Below are 15,854 nucleotides of genomic sequence, written 5' to 3'. Positions count from 1 at the left end.
GCTACTCAGGAGGCTGAGATGGGAGGGTTGCTTGAGCACAGGAGGTCAAGGCTGCAGTGAGCCACGTTCACACCACTACACTCCAGCCTGGGTGACAGAGCAAGACCCTTATCTCAAAAAAAAAGGCACACCCAGGGGTCTGCCTGTCCAGCCAAGCTGCTGTCATGATCCGACTGTGTTATGGGGAGTCATTACTAAAGTGATCAGGGTCATGGTAGTGCCAGGGCTAGCACTGAACTCTCATGTGCTCACTTGAAAGAACATGGTTGTTGATACCCACCGTAGGTGAGTGCAGTGGCTCATGCCTGTAATCACAGCATTCTGGGAGGCCAAGGCAGGAGAATCACTTGAGCCCAGGAGTTTGAGACCAGCCTGGGTGACATAGTGAGTTCTCATCTCTACAAAAAAATTAGAAAAATTAGCCAGGCATGGTGGTGCATGTCTGTGGTCCCAGCTACTCAGGACACCAGGAGGCTGAGGTAAGGAAATCACTTGAGCTCAGGAGATTGAGGCTGCAGTGAACTGTGTTTGCGCCACTGCACTTTATTCTAGCCTGGGTGACAGAGAGAGAGACCTTGTCTCAAAAAAAAAAAAAAAAAAAAAAAAGGAAGTGATGTATGCAGAATACCAGGCACACAGTTGGTGCCCCATAAACAGAAGTCATACTGTGACATTTCTGAGGTGCTTGGTGGGCCCTATCACTTCAGGGAACTGGGTCTCAGAGCCTCTGGTCTCTGCCGAAATGCTCTGGGTTTGCTCTACCATCATGAAATGACTGTGACCCAGGCCCTGTGTCAAGGAACCAGAGAGGTGGGCTTTCTTAGGCTGTGAGTGAGCCAAGTAGACCAGTGCCCAGTAGCACTTCTTGTGTCCTTCCCCATATCTCACTGGGGTCTTAAACTCTTGCCTTAGCAATTTTAGTGTAGGTAGTATATCATGCGGCTTGAGTGTGGACTTAGATCCGACCAGATGGACAAGTTAACCTTTGTTTCTTCGAGTGGACATAATGTTGTGAAACCGTGCCCCAAAGAGTAAAGAAACCAGTGGTTAACAAAAATGTTTGAGTTTACAGGATGGCAGATAAGAAACTTCCTTAATGGCGCTTGATTAAATGTGAAAAGTTCAGCTCCACTGCTACCTGGACAAGTTATCTCTGTACCCAAATGGGGATGAAAACTTCTGGCATGGAGTGAGGAATAAGCAGTTTTGAATTTAGTTTTCCTGATGGTGACTGGCTTAATCTATTTAAGTTATAACCTAAGAGTTCCTTTGTTGAAGAATGGAAATTTCAGCTTTGGGCTAAAATAAACCCCGGTGGGCAGCTAGGGGACAGGTCAGATAGGATGAGCTGCTTCAATCTTGAGCTCCAGCTGGTAAATGTTTAACTGGCTTTGGGGTTCCTGGGATGGAGGGAACCCAGATTTGTAGCATTTGCTAATTTCAGTAAATACTCCATGGTCCATTTCAAGCTGCCAAGGTGAGGTCACAAAGCAGTGTGGGAAACGTACACAGTAGGTCCTCAAACTCAAGAGACCTGGCTACAGCACCCCACTGGGTAGAGATCTGTTAAGAGGGTTTGGGAGGCAGGTTCTGGTTGTGACTTGGGGAGACTGGTTCTGGTTGTGACTTAGGGAGGCGGGTTTGGGTTGTGACTTGGGCAGGTTTTGGTTGTGACTTGTTGGTACTACTAAGAGTTTGGAACAATGGCCAGGTGCAGTGGCTCATGCCTGTAATCCCAGCACTTTGGGAGGCCGAGGCGGGCGCATTATGAGGTCAGGAGATCGAGACCATCCTGGCTAACACAGTGAAACCCCATCTCTACTAAAAATACAAAAAATTAGTCAGGTGTGGTGGCAGATGCCTGTAGTCCCAGCTACTCGGGAGGCTGAGGCAGGAGAGTGGTGTGAACCTGGGAGGCGGAGCTTGCAGTGAGCCGAGATGGCGCCACTGCACTCCAGCCTGGGCGACGGAGTGAGACTCTGTCTCAAAAAAAAAAAAAAAAAAAAAGAGTTTGGAGCAAAACCCAGCGTGACAACTGTCTTTCATGTCCCCCCCACCGACATCTTTCTCCTGTTGCATGCCCAGGCCCTCTCCCCCTCTGCTCATCCCCGAGCACTCCTCCCAGCTGAGCCTCCCCTCTCAAGGACAAGGAGACAAGAGTGGGATGACTTTTCAACATTTATTGACAGGCGGCATTGTTCCTTAGCAGGCTCCTGATTTTCATTGGATGGTGGCATTTTCAAGATGTGGCAAGAGGGTCTTGAAGTCTGGTAAAATTCTCAGGCAGGAGTTTGGTGGATGTGCTATTTTGTGCAATTAGTGTCTTCTACGTCTCAGCCTGTACCTGGGGCGGCAGCACCCTGGTGAGACCAAGAAAAGTGGTGAGAGGAAGGCTGGGCCCTGAGACGCCCCAGCCCCAGCCCACCCTCAGCTGGGCCCACTTACTCATGGCTCTCCTCCGTGTCTGGCAGCTCCGCCTCCTTCGTCTGCGACTTCTTTGTCCCCGGCGGTAACATCTGCTCCGGCTCTGGCTGCGACAGCATCTGTACCTGGCCATGGTGCAGGATGGGCTTGGCCTGAATGCTCAGAGCAGGGCACCACCTTGGCTGAGCCAGCCAACCTGTGAGCAGGTGGAACTCTGTGGGCTGTGAGTCAGGGGCCAGCTCTGCGGCCTCTTATAGACGCCAGGGGGCCGTTGGTCATTGTGAGGGCAAAGGGGCTGGGACCTCATAAACCATGGCCAGGTGGCCTACATCATGTCCATATATGGGCATGTGAGGGGCGGGTGGGCCCCCGAGTGTAGGGTGGGTGGGCCCCCGATGTCACAGCCAGGGCGATACAAGATGACTCCTCCATGGGAGCAATCATCTAGTTATTCAATAAACAAAATATTACTGTTAATATTTTGGCCTGCTCCATGCCAGATTTTGGCCTAGGCCCTGGTATATAGTGATAAACAAGACAGACATGTGCTTGTTAAGGAGTATTAATATTTTTTGTTTTTTTAATTTTTTAATTATTTATTTTATTTATTTATTTTTTTGAGACAGATTCTCATTCTGTCACCCAGTCTGGAGTGCAGTAGCACAATCTTGACTCACTGCAGCCTCTGCCTCCTGGGTTCAAGCAAACCTCTGGCCACAGCCTCCCGAGTAGTTGGCACTACAGACATGCATCACCACACTCAGCTAATTTTTGTATTTTTAGTAGAGATGGGGTTTCGCCATGTTGGCCAGGCTTGGTCTCGAACTCCTGACCTCAGGTGATCTGCCCGTCTCAGCCTCCCAAAGTGCTGGGATTACAGGCATGAGCCACCATGCCTGGCTATTATTATTATTTGTAGAGACGGACTCTCCCTATGTTGCCCAGGCTGGTCTCCAACTCCTGACCTCAAGCAAACCTCCTACCTCTGCCTCCCAAAGCACTGGGATTACAGGTATGAGCCACCACACCCTGCCCCTAATAGACTTTATAATCTAACTACAGAAGGCATGAATGAAATAGCCCTGAAGAATAATTGTAACAGTGACAAATGCTGATAATGGAAACCTCGGGTTTCTGAGGATATGTGCGGGAGAACTTGACCTCAGGTGAGGCTCTAGGGAGAGCCCCAAAGGGGTGCTGGCGAAGTGAACCCTGAAGGATGGCAGAGTAAGAGGAGGGAAGAGCACCTGGGAAGAAAGAGCTGCAACTGTTCTGAGGTGGTGCAGGATGTGCAGTTCTGTTTCTATGCAGGGCCAGGCAGCAGGGGATCCATGGAGACAGAAAGTGATCGGGGCGACCAGGGCGGGTGGAGCAGGGAGCAGCTGTGCCGTGGGTGGTTGGCTTCCTTCTGGGCTGATGCTTTGGAACTTGATAGAGGCGGTGGTTACACAACATTGTAGCTGTACTAAATGCCACTGAATTATACACTTTATTTATTTATTTATTTTTGAATGAATGAATGACAGGGTCTCGCTCTGTCGCTCAGGCTGGAGTGCAGCGGCGCAATCTCGGTTCACTGCAAACTGCACCTCCTGCTTCAAGCGATTCTCCTGCCTCAGCCTCCCAGGTAGCTGGGATTACAGACGTCTGCCACCACACCCGGCCAATTTTTGTATTTTTAGTAAAGATGGGGTTTCACCATGTTGGTCAGGCTGGTCTTGGACTCCTGACCTCAAGTGATCTGCCCGCCTCAGCCTCCCAAAGTGTTGGGATTACAGGCATGAGCCACCACGGCTGGCCTTGAATTACACACTTTAAAATGATGAATTTTATGTTACATGACTTTCAGCTCAATTGCAAACACGAAAAGCTCTGAGGCCAAAAGGTACTAACAGGTGTGAGGGATTGGAGCAGAGTGTGGTGCGGGGCCCTGGGCATGGTGTGGCCTTTTCCACAGCCCCATGGATTTTAGGGGTAAAGAGGGGAGCAGTTAGAATTGGTTTGGCTACTTAAACAGAAAACCAAAATGAGTGAGTTGGGTGGAAGTTTTATGTTTTTCTTAAGGAGTCAGAGGTGATTTGGGAGGTCATTAGATTGTCCCTGTTTGGGGGATACACATGCTGGAGGATTTAGGGGTGATGACATATGTTTGCCAACTACTCTCAAGGATTTACCCATAGAGAAAGAGGGAGAAGAAGGGAGAGAGAGGAGAGAGAGATGGGGGGGAGCTGAACAGATGTGATAGAACATTCACAACTGGCCATGCCAGGTGCGGTGGCTCACACCTGTAATCCAGCTCTTTGGAAAGATCGTTTGAGCCCAGGAGTTCGAGACCAGCCTCGGCAACATAGAGCCCATCTCTACAAAAATAAAAAAATATATAAAAAAGATTTTTTTAAAAAAATAATTGGCCAATCTGTGTAAAGGGGAGGTGTTTGTCAGGGATTCTTGCAAGTTTTCTGAAATTTTGAAATTATTTCAAAATAGATTATTAAATTTTTTTAAAAAAGAACAAAAGAAAACCCAGGGAGGTCAGCCAGGGCTGTTGTGAGGCTCCATCCTTTTCAAGGGTCCAGGCTTTTGTCTTTCAGCTCTGCCTTCAGCAAGTCCTTTCCATCCTCAAAGTTGCCTCATAGTCCAAGATCAGGGCTGCCACGGACGGTTGTGCAGTTTGTGTCCTGCTCCAAGCTCCCTGCCAAAGGGATTGAGTGGGGACTGAAATCCAGCCTGTGGTCTATTTGCCACTCCAGGCCCTGTACTCACAGGGAATCTTTCAGCCCATGGGAGCTGTCTTTTTCCTAATTTGCCTGCTCACAGCAGAAGTCTTTTCCAAATTTGAACAAAGGCACACTAAGAGCTAAACTTGGCCCTGCTGGGGTCCCACCCGTATCCACCGTGCGAGCAGGAAGGAGAAACAGGAGGGGTGGCAAAGGGAGTTCCTGTCTCTTTTTTAGAGACAAGGTCTAGCTCTTTTGCCCAGGCTGGAGTGCAGTGGCGCAATCATAGCTCACAGCAGCCTCAATGGAATCCTCATGGTATAAAGAGCTTCCCCAGATGCCCTGTCCAGCAACTTCCCCTTCTGATCACTGGCCTCCCTGCAAAAGCACACTGCCCCCTGGGGTAAAGCAGGGCTCCTAGAAAGGAGAAGGGGCTGATGGATACCAGGTAGACAGTTAGTACTCTCTTCCCCAAAGGGGATGGAGCCCACCCCTGACCCCAGCAAGATGGGGAAACCATGAATTTGAAGCTAAAGTCTACTGTCACTAAGAAGGATACAGTAGCACATAGTAGGTTAGCAGTAACTTTTCATTAATTAATTCAGATCTGGATTGAGGTAACATTGTTACCCCCAATCGTCTAACACTTACTTTTTTTTTTTTTTTTTTTTAGATGGAGTTTTGCTATTGTTGCCCAGGCTGGACTGCAATGACACCATCTTGGCTCACTGCAACCTCTGCCTCCCAGGTTCAAGCGATTCTCCTGCCTCAGCCTCCTGAGTAGCTGGGATTATAGGCATATGTCACCACGCGTGGCTAATTTTTGTATTTTTAGTAGATATGGGGTTTCACCATTTTGGCCAGGCTGGTCTCAAGCTCTTGACCTCAAGTGATCCACCTGCCTCAACCTACCAAAGTGCTAGGATGACAGGCGTGAGCCACCACACCCAGTCCGGGGTGACTACCAATCTTCGACATCTCTCACGTTCATCTGAGACCATGTGGCTTACCCTGTCTCTACTAAAAAGACAAAAATTAGCTGGGATGGTGGCACTCGCCTATAATCCCAGCTACTCAGGAGGCTGAGGCAGGAGAATCACTTGCTGGGATTACAGGCATGAGCCACTTTGCCCAGCCACAGAGATTAGTTCTAAGTTGTGGGAAGAGGATGCCCTGGAGCTAGGCGGTGGGGACATTTGGCCTCATCTGGGGTCTTAAAGCCTTCAGTGCTCATCTGAAATTTTGGGTTTGTCACAGCAGCTGGCTGTTACTCTAATACAGCACTTGCCACTCACTGATACTGTGTTTATAATCTGTCTCCCCAAGCGGGATGGAAGTTCAGTGAGACTTTTCTTTTGTTCGGGTGTGACAGTCCTAATTACTGAGAATCACCTGAACTAAAAGGAACTGAAATATTTGTTGAATGAATAAATGAATGGCAAATGGATGCTTTGTATGATAGGATTCTTTTCTTGGCTTTTTCCAAATCTAAAATCGTGTTATCATGATTCTTAAAATGACATTTAGCCTCTCCCTGCCAGCCACCCCACTTCTGTTGGGTATGGTCCCTGGCACTGCCGATTAGAAATCACCAAGACTCCTGCCAGTTAAACACACGCTGAGTCTCAGACGGGGACGTCCAATACTGTTCCCTGAGGTCCTAATTGGGCAGCCACATGGCTTGTCCCTCTGCCGACTCCCACATCTGTGTTGTCACAGTGGGCTTTCACCCCCGCCCTGTTCAAGGAGAGATGTCACCAAAGGAGGAAGGCAGGGGTAGGGGATGTGTGCCCTGCTCTGCCACTAGGAGGGGTGAATGCAGGCAGTTCATTCCCAGAACAATGAAAGGATAATTTAGCAGTAAGATGACACTGTTTTAAATGTGCCATCATACCCACAATTCCATAGCCAGGGATTTATCCCAAAGAAATTCTCCTGCATGTTCATAGAGGTGTGAGATGGAGGGTGTTCATTAAAGCATTGTTTGTGAGGGAAAATTAGAAATCGATTAATGTTCGTCTTAAGAAAATGGTAAATTAGTTGTTTCACCCATGTTGTGGAATACCTCACAGACATTCAGAACCCTGGAGAGTGATGCGATGTGGACTGATATGGAAGGAGGTCTATGCTATATCGAAATTGAGTGAGTTGCTAAATGTAGGGTGTCATCCCATGTTTGTAAAAAGATTAGAAATAAACACTCACATACACAGAGGAAAAAGTCTAGAATGTGATATATTGACCTGACAGTGGGAGGTGGAATAATGGAAGGCTTCACTTTCTACTTTATTCATGTCTGTATTTTGGGGGGATTTTTCACTGTAAGGGTATGTTGAATGAGTTATTTCCATGAACAGAAAGAAAAGAATATCTGTAATCCTAGCAGTTTAGGAGGCCAAAGTGGGTGGATCGCTTGAGCCCAGGAGTTCAAGACCATCTCGGGCAACATGGTGAAATTCCGTCTCTACAAAATATAGAAAAATTAGCTGGATATGGTGATACGCACCTGTAGTTCCAGCTATGGTGGTGGGAGGACCACCTGAGCCCACGGAGGCTGAGGCTGCAGTGAGCCGTCATGCCGTCACTGCATTCCAGCCTGGGCAACAGAGTAAGAAGACCGTGTCTCAAAAAAAGAAAAGAAAAGAGGCCAGGCGTGGGGGCTCACACCTGTAATCCCAGCACTTTGGGAGGCCAAGGCGGGCAGATCACGAGATCAGGAGATTGAGACCATGGTGAAACCCCATCTCTACTAAAAATACAAAAAATTGGCTGGGCGTGGTGGCAGGCACCTGTAGTCCCAGCTACTCGGGAGGCTGAGGCAGGAGAATGGCATGAACCCGGGAGGCGGAGCTTGCAGTGAGCCGAGATCGTGCCACTGCACTCCAGCCTGGGCGACAGAGCGAGACTCCATCTCAAAAGAAAAAAAAAAAAGTTGCAGAGTTATTAAGGGGATTCCCATATACCTCTCACCCAGTCTCCCAGTCTCCCCCATTGTTAACATTTTACATCACTGGGGCACATTTGTCACAATTAAAACACCAACTTTGGCACATTTGTGCTTACCAAGAAAGCTCTAGATTTTATTTGAATTTCACCAGCTTTTCTAATAATGCTCATTTTCTGTTCCAAGACCCAGTTCAGGGTGCCATACCCAATTTCTGCTACTATTAACATCTTATGTGAGGATAGTGCATTTCACAATTTTTTAACAGTAGCAGTGCATTATTATTAACCAAAGTCTATACTTTCTTCAGATTGCCTTAGTTTTTCCTCACTGTTTTTCTGTTCCAGGATCCCGTCTCCCTTTAGGCTCCTCTGGGCTGTGACATTCCTTTGTCTTTGATCATGTTGACAGTTTTTTTGTTTTGTTTTGTTTTGTTTCGTTTGAGACAGAGTTTTGTTCTTGTTGCCCAGGCTGGAGTGCAGTGGCGCAATCTTGGCTCACTGCAACCTCTGCCTCCCAGGTTCAAGCAATTCTCCTACGTCAGCCTCCCGAGTAGCTGGGATTACAGGCATGCGCCACCACGCCCGGCTAATTTTGTGTTTTTAGTAGAGATGGTATTTCTCCATGTTGGTCAGGCTGGTTTTGAACTCCTGACCTCAGGTGATCCACTCGCCTCGGCCTCCCAAAGTGCTGGGATTGCAGGCATGAGCCACCACACCCAGCCGGTCACTCTGACAATTTTAAGGAGTACTGGTCAGATATTTTGTGAATATTCCCTCTTCCTCTATTTTTTGGAATAGTTTGATTGAGTAGGATTGGTAGTTTTTCTTTAGGTGTTTGGTAGAATTCAGCAGTGAAGCCACCAGGTCTTGGGCTTTTCTTTCCTGGGAGACTTTTTATTAAGGCTTCGATCTCATTACTTGTTATTGGTCTGTTCACGTTTTGGATTTCTTTATGATTCAATTTTAGTAGGTTGTCTGTGTCCATGAATTGATCCATTTCTCCTGGATTTTCCAGTTTATTGGCATATAGTTGCTCATAGTAGCCACTAATGGTGGTTTGAATTTCTGCAGTATCTGTTGTAATGCCTTCTTTTTCTTTTCTTTTTTTTTTTTTTTTTTGAGACGGAGTCTCACTCTGTAGCCCAGGCTGGAGTGCAGTGGCACAATCTCAGCTCACTGCAAGCTCCGCCTTCCAGGTTCATGCCATTCTCCTGCCTCAGCCTCCCGAGTAGCTGCGACTACAGGCACCCGCCACCACGCCCGGCTAATTTTTTGTATTTTTAGTAGAGACGGGGTTTCACCATGTTAGCCAGGATGGTCTCGATCTCCTGACCTCATGATCTGCCCACCTCAGCCTTCCAAAGTGCTGGGATTACAGGCATGAGCCACTGCACCCGGCCTTTTTCATCTCTGATTTTATATCTTTGGGTCTTCTCTCTTTTTTTCTTAGTTAGTCTGGCTAAAGGTTTGTCAATTTTATCATTTCAAAAAACCAACTTTTTGTTTCATTGATCTGTTGTATTATTTTGTTTCAATTTCATTAATTTCTGCTTTGATCTTTATTTCTTTTTTTCTACTAATTTTGGATTTGGATTGCCCTTTTGTAGTTCTTTAGGATGCATCGTTAGGTTGTTGATTTGGTCAGGTATTTTGTAGAGTGTCACTCAGTTGAGTTTTTTTTTGTTTTGTTTTGTTTTTTTGAGATGGAGTCCTGCTCTGTAGCCCAGGCTAGAATGCAATGGCACAATCTCAGCTCACTGCAGTCTCCCCCTCCCGGGTTCAGGTGATTCTCCTGCCTCAGCCTCCTGAGTAGCTTAGATTACAGGCAAGCACCACCATGCCTGGCTAATTTTTGTATTTTTAGTAGAGATGGGGTTTCACCATGTTGGCCAGGCTGGTCTCGAACTCCTGACCTTGTGATCTGCCTACCTCGGCCTCCAAAGTGTTGGGATTACAGGCCTGAGCCGCTGTCCCCGGCTTCCATTGGGATTTGACTGATACTTTTGTCATGATTAGACTGGGGTTACGTGTTCTGGGAGGAAGAGCCAGGAGGTGAGTGCCCTTCTCCTCACTTCCTACAAAGGGGACGTGCTCTCAGAAGGACTAATTTGATGCCTGGCTGAGGCAGTGCCTGTCAGGTTTCTTTACAGCAGAGCTACTGTTTTCCCCTGCATTTGATACTGTGCTCTTTGGAAGGAGGTCAGTCTGTGCAGCCCATGCCTAAGGAATGGGGAGTTAAGCTCCACCTCCTTCAGGGCAGGGCATCTTCATCACTTATTGGAATTTTTCTGCCCTGGAGATTTGTCTCTTCTCCATTTATTTGTTCATTCATTTGTATCAGTATGGATCCATGGATCCTGTATACTTTGGGTGTAATCCAATTCTACTTTATTTTGTTGCTCAAATTGTTCCAGTATTGGCCACTGGATGTCTTTCAGTTGTCTCCCATGTCCCTGTGACACACTCCATCCTTGTGAGATTTTGAGCACTTCCTTAACTTTCTGGCACCACAAGATGCTCAAGGCTCATCTTGTCTGTTTCCTGTCTTAGACCTAGAATCAGCTGTTTCTCCAAGGAGCTCTGGTTCCTTTCATTGGTGAATGGTATTAGACACCAAGATCAGGGTGCAAGATGTGCTCAGGGCTGTAGGGTGCTGTTGCTTCTTGGCCGTCTTAGCGGACAGAGCAAGGAAATCTGTGTGTGTGCTAACCTGTATGTACACAAATCTATATTTCTATATGTAACCGTCCATGGTACTGTTTTAGCTAAACCTGTTCATACCAACATCTCCAACTCTAATCCATGGTCATCACATGGATCATTCTAAATACCTCTCCTTGCTCATCTGTAACAGTGGGAAGCCTGGCTCCTACCATCCTCCATCCATTTACGTGGTTGTTCCCTTTCACTCTGCATGTATGGTGGCTTTAGAATTGTTAACCTTTCTAAAGGCTGGGTACGGTGCCTCACACCTGTAGTCCCAGCACTTTGAGAGGCTCAAGCAGGAGGATCACTTGAGCTCAGGAATTCGAGACCAGCCTGGGCAACATGGTGAAACCCTATCTCTACAAAAAATACAAAAATTAGGTGGGCGTGGTGGCTCAGGCTTGTAGTCTCAGCTACTCAGGACTGAGGCAAGAGGATTGCTTGAATATGAGAAGTCGAGGCTGCAGTGAGCCATGATCATGCCACTGCACTCCAGCCTGGGTGACAGAGCTAGACCCTGTCCCCCCAGCCAAAACAAAAAACAACAACAAAAAACCCCACCTCACCCCTGATACCTTTCCAGTCATTCATTTATTTATTGAATGCCCTCTATGCTGGGCACTATTTTCAACACCATGAACTAAACAAAGATCCTTGCCCTCACGGAGTTATGTTCTAGTGCAGGAGATGAGCAAAACAATAAGAATGATAGATGGATAAATGATACTGTATATGGAAAGGAAAACAGGAAAAGTAGGGCACAGTGAGAACCATTGGGCCTGATGCAGGTAACTGGGACAAGTGGCAGTTCAGGGTGCTCAGGGCAGGCCTTGCTGAGAAGGTGACATTTAAGCAGATTCTGAAGGCAGTGAGGGAGTTAGTCATGAGGACATCAGGGAAGAGTGCTCCAGGCAAGGGGAACATCATGTGCAAAGGCCCTGGGGTGGGGGTGTACAGCCCTTCTGCTGTGCCCAGGGAACAGCAAGGCCAGCATGGCTGGAACAGACAGAGGTGGGGGTGGGTAGGAGATGAAGTCACAGAGGTGGGAGGGGCACCACATTATAGGTGGCCTTGGCAGCCTCCCTAAGGATTCGACTTTTACACCACATGAAATGGGGATCGTAAGAGTGATACTCTTTGTCTTAAGGACCCCTGTGCTCCTGTGCTGAGAAGAATGTAGGGGCGGAGGTGGAGGCAGGGAGGCTGTGCTGTCACACAGGCCCAGGGCTGTGGAGGCTCACACTGGGGTGATAGGGGAGGATGGTGAGGAGTGGTCGGAATCTGGCTGTGTGTTAAAGATGGCTCCAGCAGGACTCACCAGCAGCCTGGATGAGGGGAGTGATAGGGACAGAAGAGTTAAGGCTGGTTCCGAGACTTTGGGCTCAAGCACCTCAAAGGATAGCGTTGCCACCAACTCTAGTATGTGGAGAAGGCTTGGGAGAAGGGTCCAGAATTCAGACATCTCAGTAGAGGTGTCCAGTAAGTAGGCAGCTGAGTATCTGAGTGTGACATTTAGCCTGGAAGTGATATATTTGCACATTGTCAGTGTTCACAATCAGGAGACTGACCAGGACCACTGATTTAGTTTTTTGCTGCTGCTGTAACAAAGTGCCATAAACTTCGTAACTTAAAACAACACGAGTTCATTATGGTTTTTTCACCCCCACTCTGTCACCTAGGCTGGAGTGCAGTGGCATGATCACGGCTCATTGCACCCTTTACTTCCGAGGCTCAAGTGATCCTACCTCCTCAGCCTCCTTGAGTAGCTGGAATGGGAGCCTGGCTCCATGTCCAGCTACTTTTTTTCTTACTTTTTGTAGAGACAGGTCTCCCTGTATTGCCTAGGCTGGTCTCGAATTCCTAGGCTCAAGCGATCCTCCCACCTCGGCCTCTCCAAGTGCTGGGATTACTGGCATGAGCTGCTATGCCTGTCCTATTATCTCACAATTCTGCAGGTCAGAATTTCAAAATGGTCTTAAGGGGCTAAAATCAAAGTACCAGCAGGATGGCATTCCTTTCCGGAGCCTCTGGGGGAGAATCTGTTCTCCGCCTTTTGTTTTTCCTCATGTTTCTAGAGGCCTCCTGCATTCCTTGGCTCATGGCCCCTTCCCTTGTCTTCAAAGCCAGCAGTATAGCCTCTTCCAGTCTCTCTCTGACTCTGACTCTCCTGCCTCTGTCTTTCCCTTATGAGGTTTCTTGTGATTACACTGGAGCTACCCAGGTAATTCAGGACAATCTCCCCATCTGAGGGTCATTCATTTAATCATATCTGGATAGTCCCTTTTGCTACATAAGGCAGCTTATTGACAGGTTCCAGGGATTCACACATGAGCATCTTTGGGGCCATTATTTTGCCTACGTCAAGCACAAAGGGGGTGATGGACAGGAAGAGAGTGCCCAGGACCAAGCATTAAGAAGTCAGGAGCTGGCTGGGTGCAGTGGCTCATGTCTGTAATCCCAGCACTTTGGGAAGGTGATTTGGGCGGATCACTTGAGGTCAGGAGTTCAAGACCAGCCTGGCTAACATGGTGAAACCCCGTCTCCATTAAAAATACAGAAATTAGCCAGGCATGGTGGTGCGTGCCTGTAGTCCCAGCTACTCAGGAGGCTGAGGCATGAGAATCGCTTGAACCCAGGAGACAGAAGTTGCAGTGGGCTGAAATCATACACTGAACTCCAGCCTGGATGACAGAGTGAAACTCCATCTCAAAAAAAAAAAAAAAAAAATGTCAAGAACTCAAGAGTTTGAGACCAGCCTGGCCAACATGGCAAGACCCCATCTCTACAGAAAATACAGAAATTAGCCAGACGTGGTGCTGCACAACTGTAGTCCCAGCTACTCAGGGGGCTGAGTCAGGGAATCACTTGAGCCCAGGAGACTGAGGCTGCAGTGAGCTGAGGTCGTGCCACTGCACTCCATCCTGGGTGACAGAGCAAGACCCTGTATCCAAAACAAAAAAAAAAAGTCAAGATTTGAGGGGGAGCAGCTAGGGAGGTAGGAGGAACCAAGAGACCTGGGTCCAGGAAGCCCGGTGGATAAAGGGCACTGGGGAGGGGGTAAGCAGCGGCTGTGTCAATCATATCAGAGGTCGACTCAGAGGTCACCCATGGACGTGGCAATGTGGCAGTCACTGGCGACCTTCAGAAGAACGGTTTGTGTGTAGCAGTGGGGGCCAGGCAGGCCCAGTGGGAGTGGGATTTATTTATTTAATTTTAATTATTATTATTATTATTTTTTTGAGATGGAGTCTCGCTCTTCGCCCAGGCTGGAGAGCAGTGGCGCAATCTTGGCTCACTGCCATCTCCGCCTCCCGGGTTCAAGTGATTCACCTGCCTCAGCCTCTAGAGTAGCTGGAACTATAGGCACCCGCCACCATGCCTGGCTAATTTTTGTGTGTTTAGTAGAGACAGGGTTTCACCGTGTTGTCCAGGCTGGTCTCCAACTCCTGACCTCAGCGATCCACCTTCTCTGGCCTCCCAAAGGGCTGGGATTACAGGCGTGAGCCACTGCGCCAAGCCTGGGGGTGGGATTTAGAAGGAACACAAGGAGACAAGTTGGAGAGAGCCAGGACTGGCCACTCTTTCAAGGACTTTCACTGCCAAAGAGAACAGAAAAACGGGAATGTGGCTGGCAGCATAACTGGGCTGGGAGAAGATTTGGTTTAATTGGGGTTTGGTTTCCAATGCGACGGCAGAGCAGGATTGTTTGCTGGTGGGAATGTGCAACAAGAGAGAGTGACAGATGAGGTGCTTTTGTGGCTCCCAAGCACAATGGTCTGGTGTTCACAAGCGTGTGTGAGATGCACCTCCCTCAAACCTTGTTACAAGGTTGGCATGTTACCCACCTGATGTGAAAAAAACAAAAAACAAAAAACAAACAAAAAAAAAAACAAAGAAAAATAGATGAGACTGAGGAGGGAGTTGTTTGATAAATAAATGGATCACACCACACTTCTGCAACTTACTTTGGTTCACTTAACGACATATCTCAGCAACATCTCCATGGGTAGTATTGCTCCGAGCACTTCTGCTTGATTCTGCTTGCATAAATCTATCCTGTCGATCAGGGTCAGTAAATAGAAAGCTAATGCAAGCCAGCCGGGTAAGGTGGCTCATGCCTGTAATCCCAGTGCTGTGGAAGGCCAGGGCAGAGGATTGCTTGAGGCTAGGAATTTGAGACCAGCCTGGGCAAAATAGTGAGACCCCATCTCTACCCTTCTCCCCCCACCAAAAAAAGCCAGGTGGGGTGTCATGCTCCTGCAGTCCCAGCTACTTGAGAGGCTGAGGTGGGAGGATCACTTCAGCCCAGGAGTTCGAGGCTGCAATGTGTTATAATTGCACCACTACACTCCAACCTGGGCAACAGAGTGAGACCGTATCTCAAGAAAGAAAGAGAAAGAGTAGAGAAAGAAAGAAATATAATGCAAGGCACAAATGTGAGCTCTATGTGATTTAAATGGTGTTTTAATGTTTTATTTAACTCAGTATATCCAAAATATCATCACTTCAAGTTATCAATTAGAATGATTGGGATACTTTACATACTTCTCTTCATACCTAGTCTTCCAAATCCAGGGTGCATTTCATCCTTACAGTGCATCTCAGTTCAAACAAGCCACGTTTTAAGTCAGTGGCCACGTGTGACTCAAGGCTCTATTGTGGTCAGCACAGCCCAAAAAAACTCACATAGCTTTGGGAGGCCAAGGAGGGTGGATCACAAGGTCAGGAGTTCGAGACCAGCCTGGCCAATATGGTGAAACCCTGTCTCTACTAAAAATACAAAAATGAGCCAGGCGTGGTGGTGGGGGCCTATAGTTCCAGCTACTCGGGAGGCTGAGGCAGGAGAATCACTTGAATCCAGGAGTTGGAGGTTACAGTGAGCTGAAATTGCACCACGGCACTCCAGCCTGGGTGATAGAGTGAGACTCTGTCTCAAAAAAAAAAAAAAGAAAAAGAAAAAGAGAAAGAAAGAAAGAAAAAGAAAAAGATCTCACATAGATGAGCAGAGGCTACATACGAGACAGGTGATCACAGTGCTGCTGGTGTAACCACAAAGCTAGA

At 47.8% G+C, this 15,854-nt stretch overlaps 1 protein-coding gene and 1 non-coding gene across 2 annotated transcripts; one reads left to right on the top strand and one right to left on the bottom strand.

Moving 5' to 3' along the window:
* Positions 1-2,160: 2,160 nt before the first annotated feature.
* On the bottom strand, positions 2,161-2,658 carry PRM1 (protamine 1). The gene is made up of 2 exons (XM_030798506.1): positions 2,446-2,658; positions 2,161-2,360 (listed from the first exon to the last, which is right to left on the bottom strand). The coding sequence occupies exons 1-2, from the start codon at positions 2,555-2,557 to the stop codon at positions 2,317-2,319; spliced, it is 156 nt and encodes a 51-aa protein (XP_030654366.1). The 5' UTR covers positions 2,558-2,658; the 3' UTR covers positions 2,161-2,316.
* Positions 2,659-14,540: 11,882 nt separating this feature from the next.
* On the top strand, positions 14,541-14,644 carry LOC115831383. The gene has a single exon (XR_004026897.1). It is a non-coding gene; the product is annotated as a small nucleolar RNA U13 (small nucleolar RNA).
* Positions 14,645-15,854: the final 1,210 nt, after the last annotated feature.

The sequence above is a fragment of the Nomascus leucogenys genome, chromosome 18 (genome assembly GCF_006542625.1).
Source record: "Nomascus leucogenys isolate Asia chromosome 18, Asia_NLE_v1, whole genome shotgun sequence".
NCBI lineage: Eukaryota > Metazoa > Chordata > Mammalia > Primates > Hylobatidae > Nomascus > Nomascus leucogenys.
The sequence above is the reverse complement of the archived record's forward strand: the minus strand, read 5'-3'. Positions and strand labels throughout refer to the sequence as shown.

Bases quoted from the DNA above. Each gene is read 5' to 3' on its own strand.
- PRM1 (XM_030798506.1), bottom strand. From the start codon at position 2,557: ATGGCCAGGTACAGATGCTGTCGCAGCCAGAGCCGGAGCAGATGTTAC. The intron at 2,361-2,445 runs GTAAGTGGGCCC...TGGTCTCACCAG, and splicing joins GACACGGAGGAGAGCCATGA to GGTGCTGCCGCCCCAGGTAC.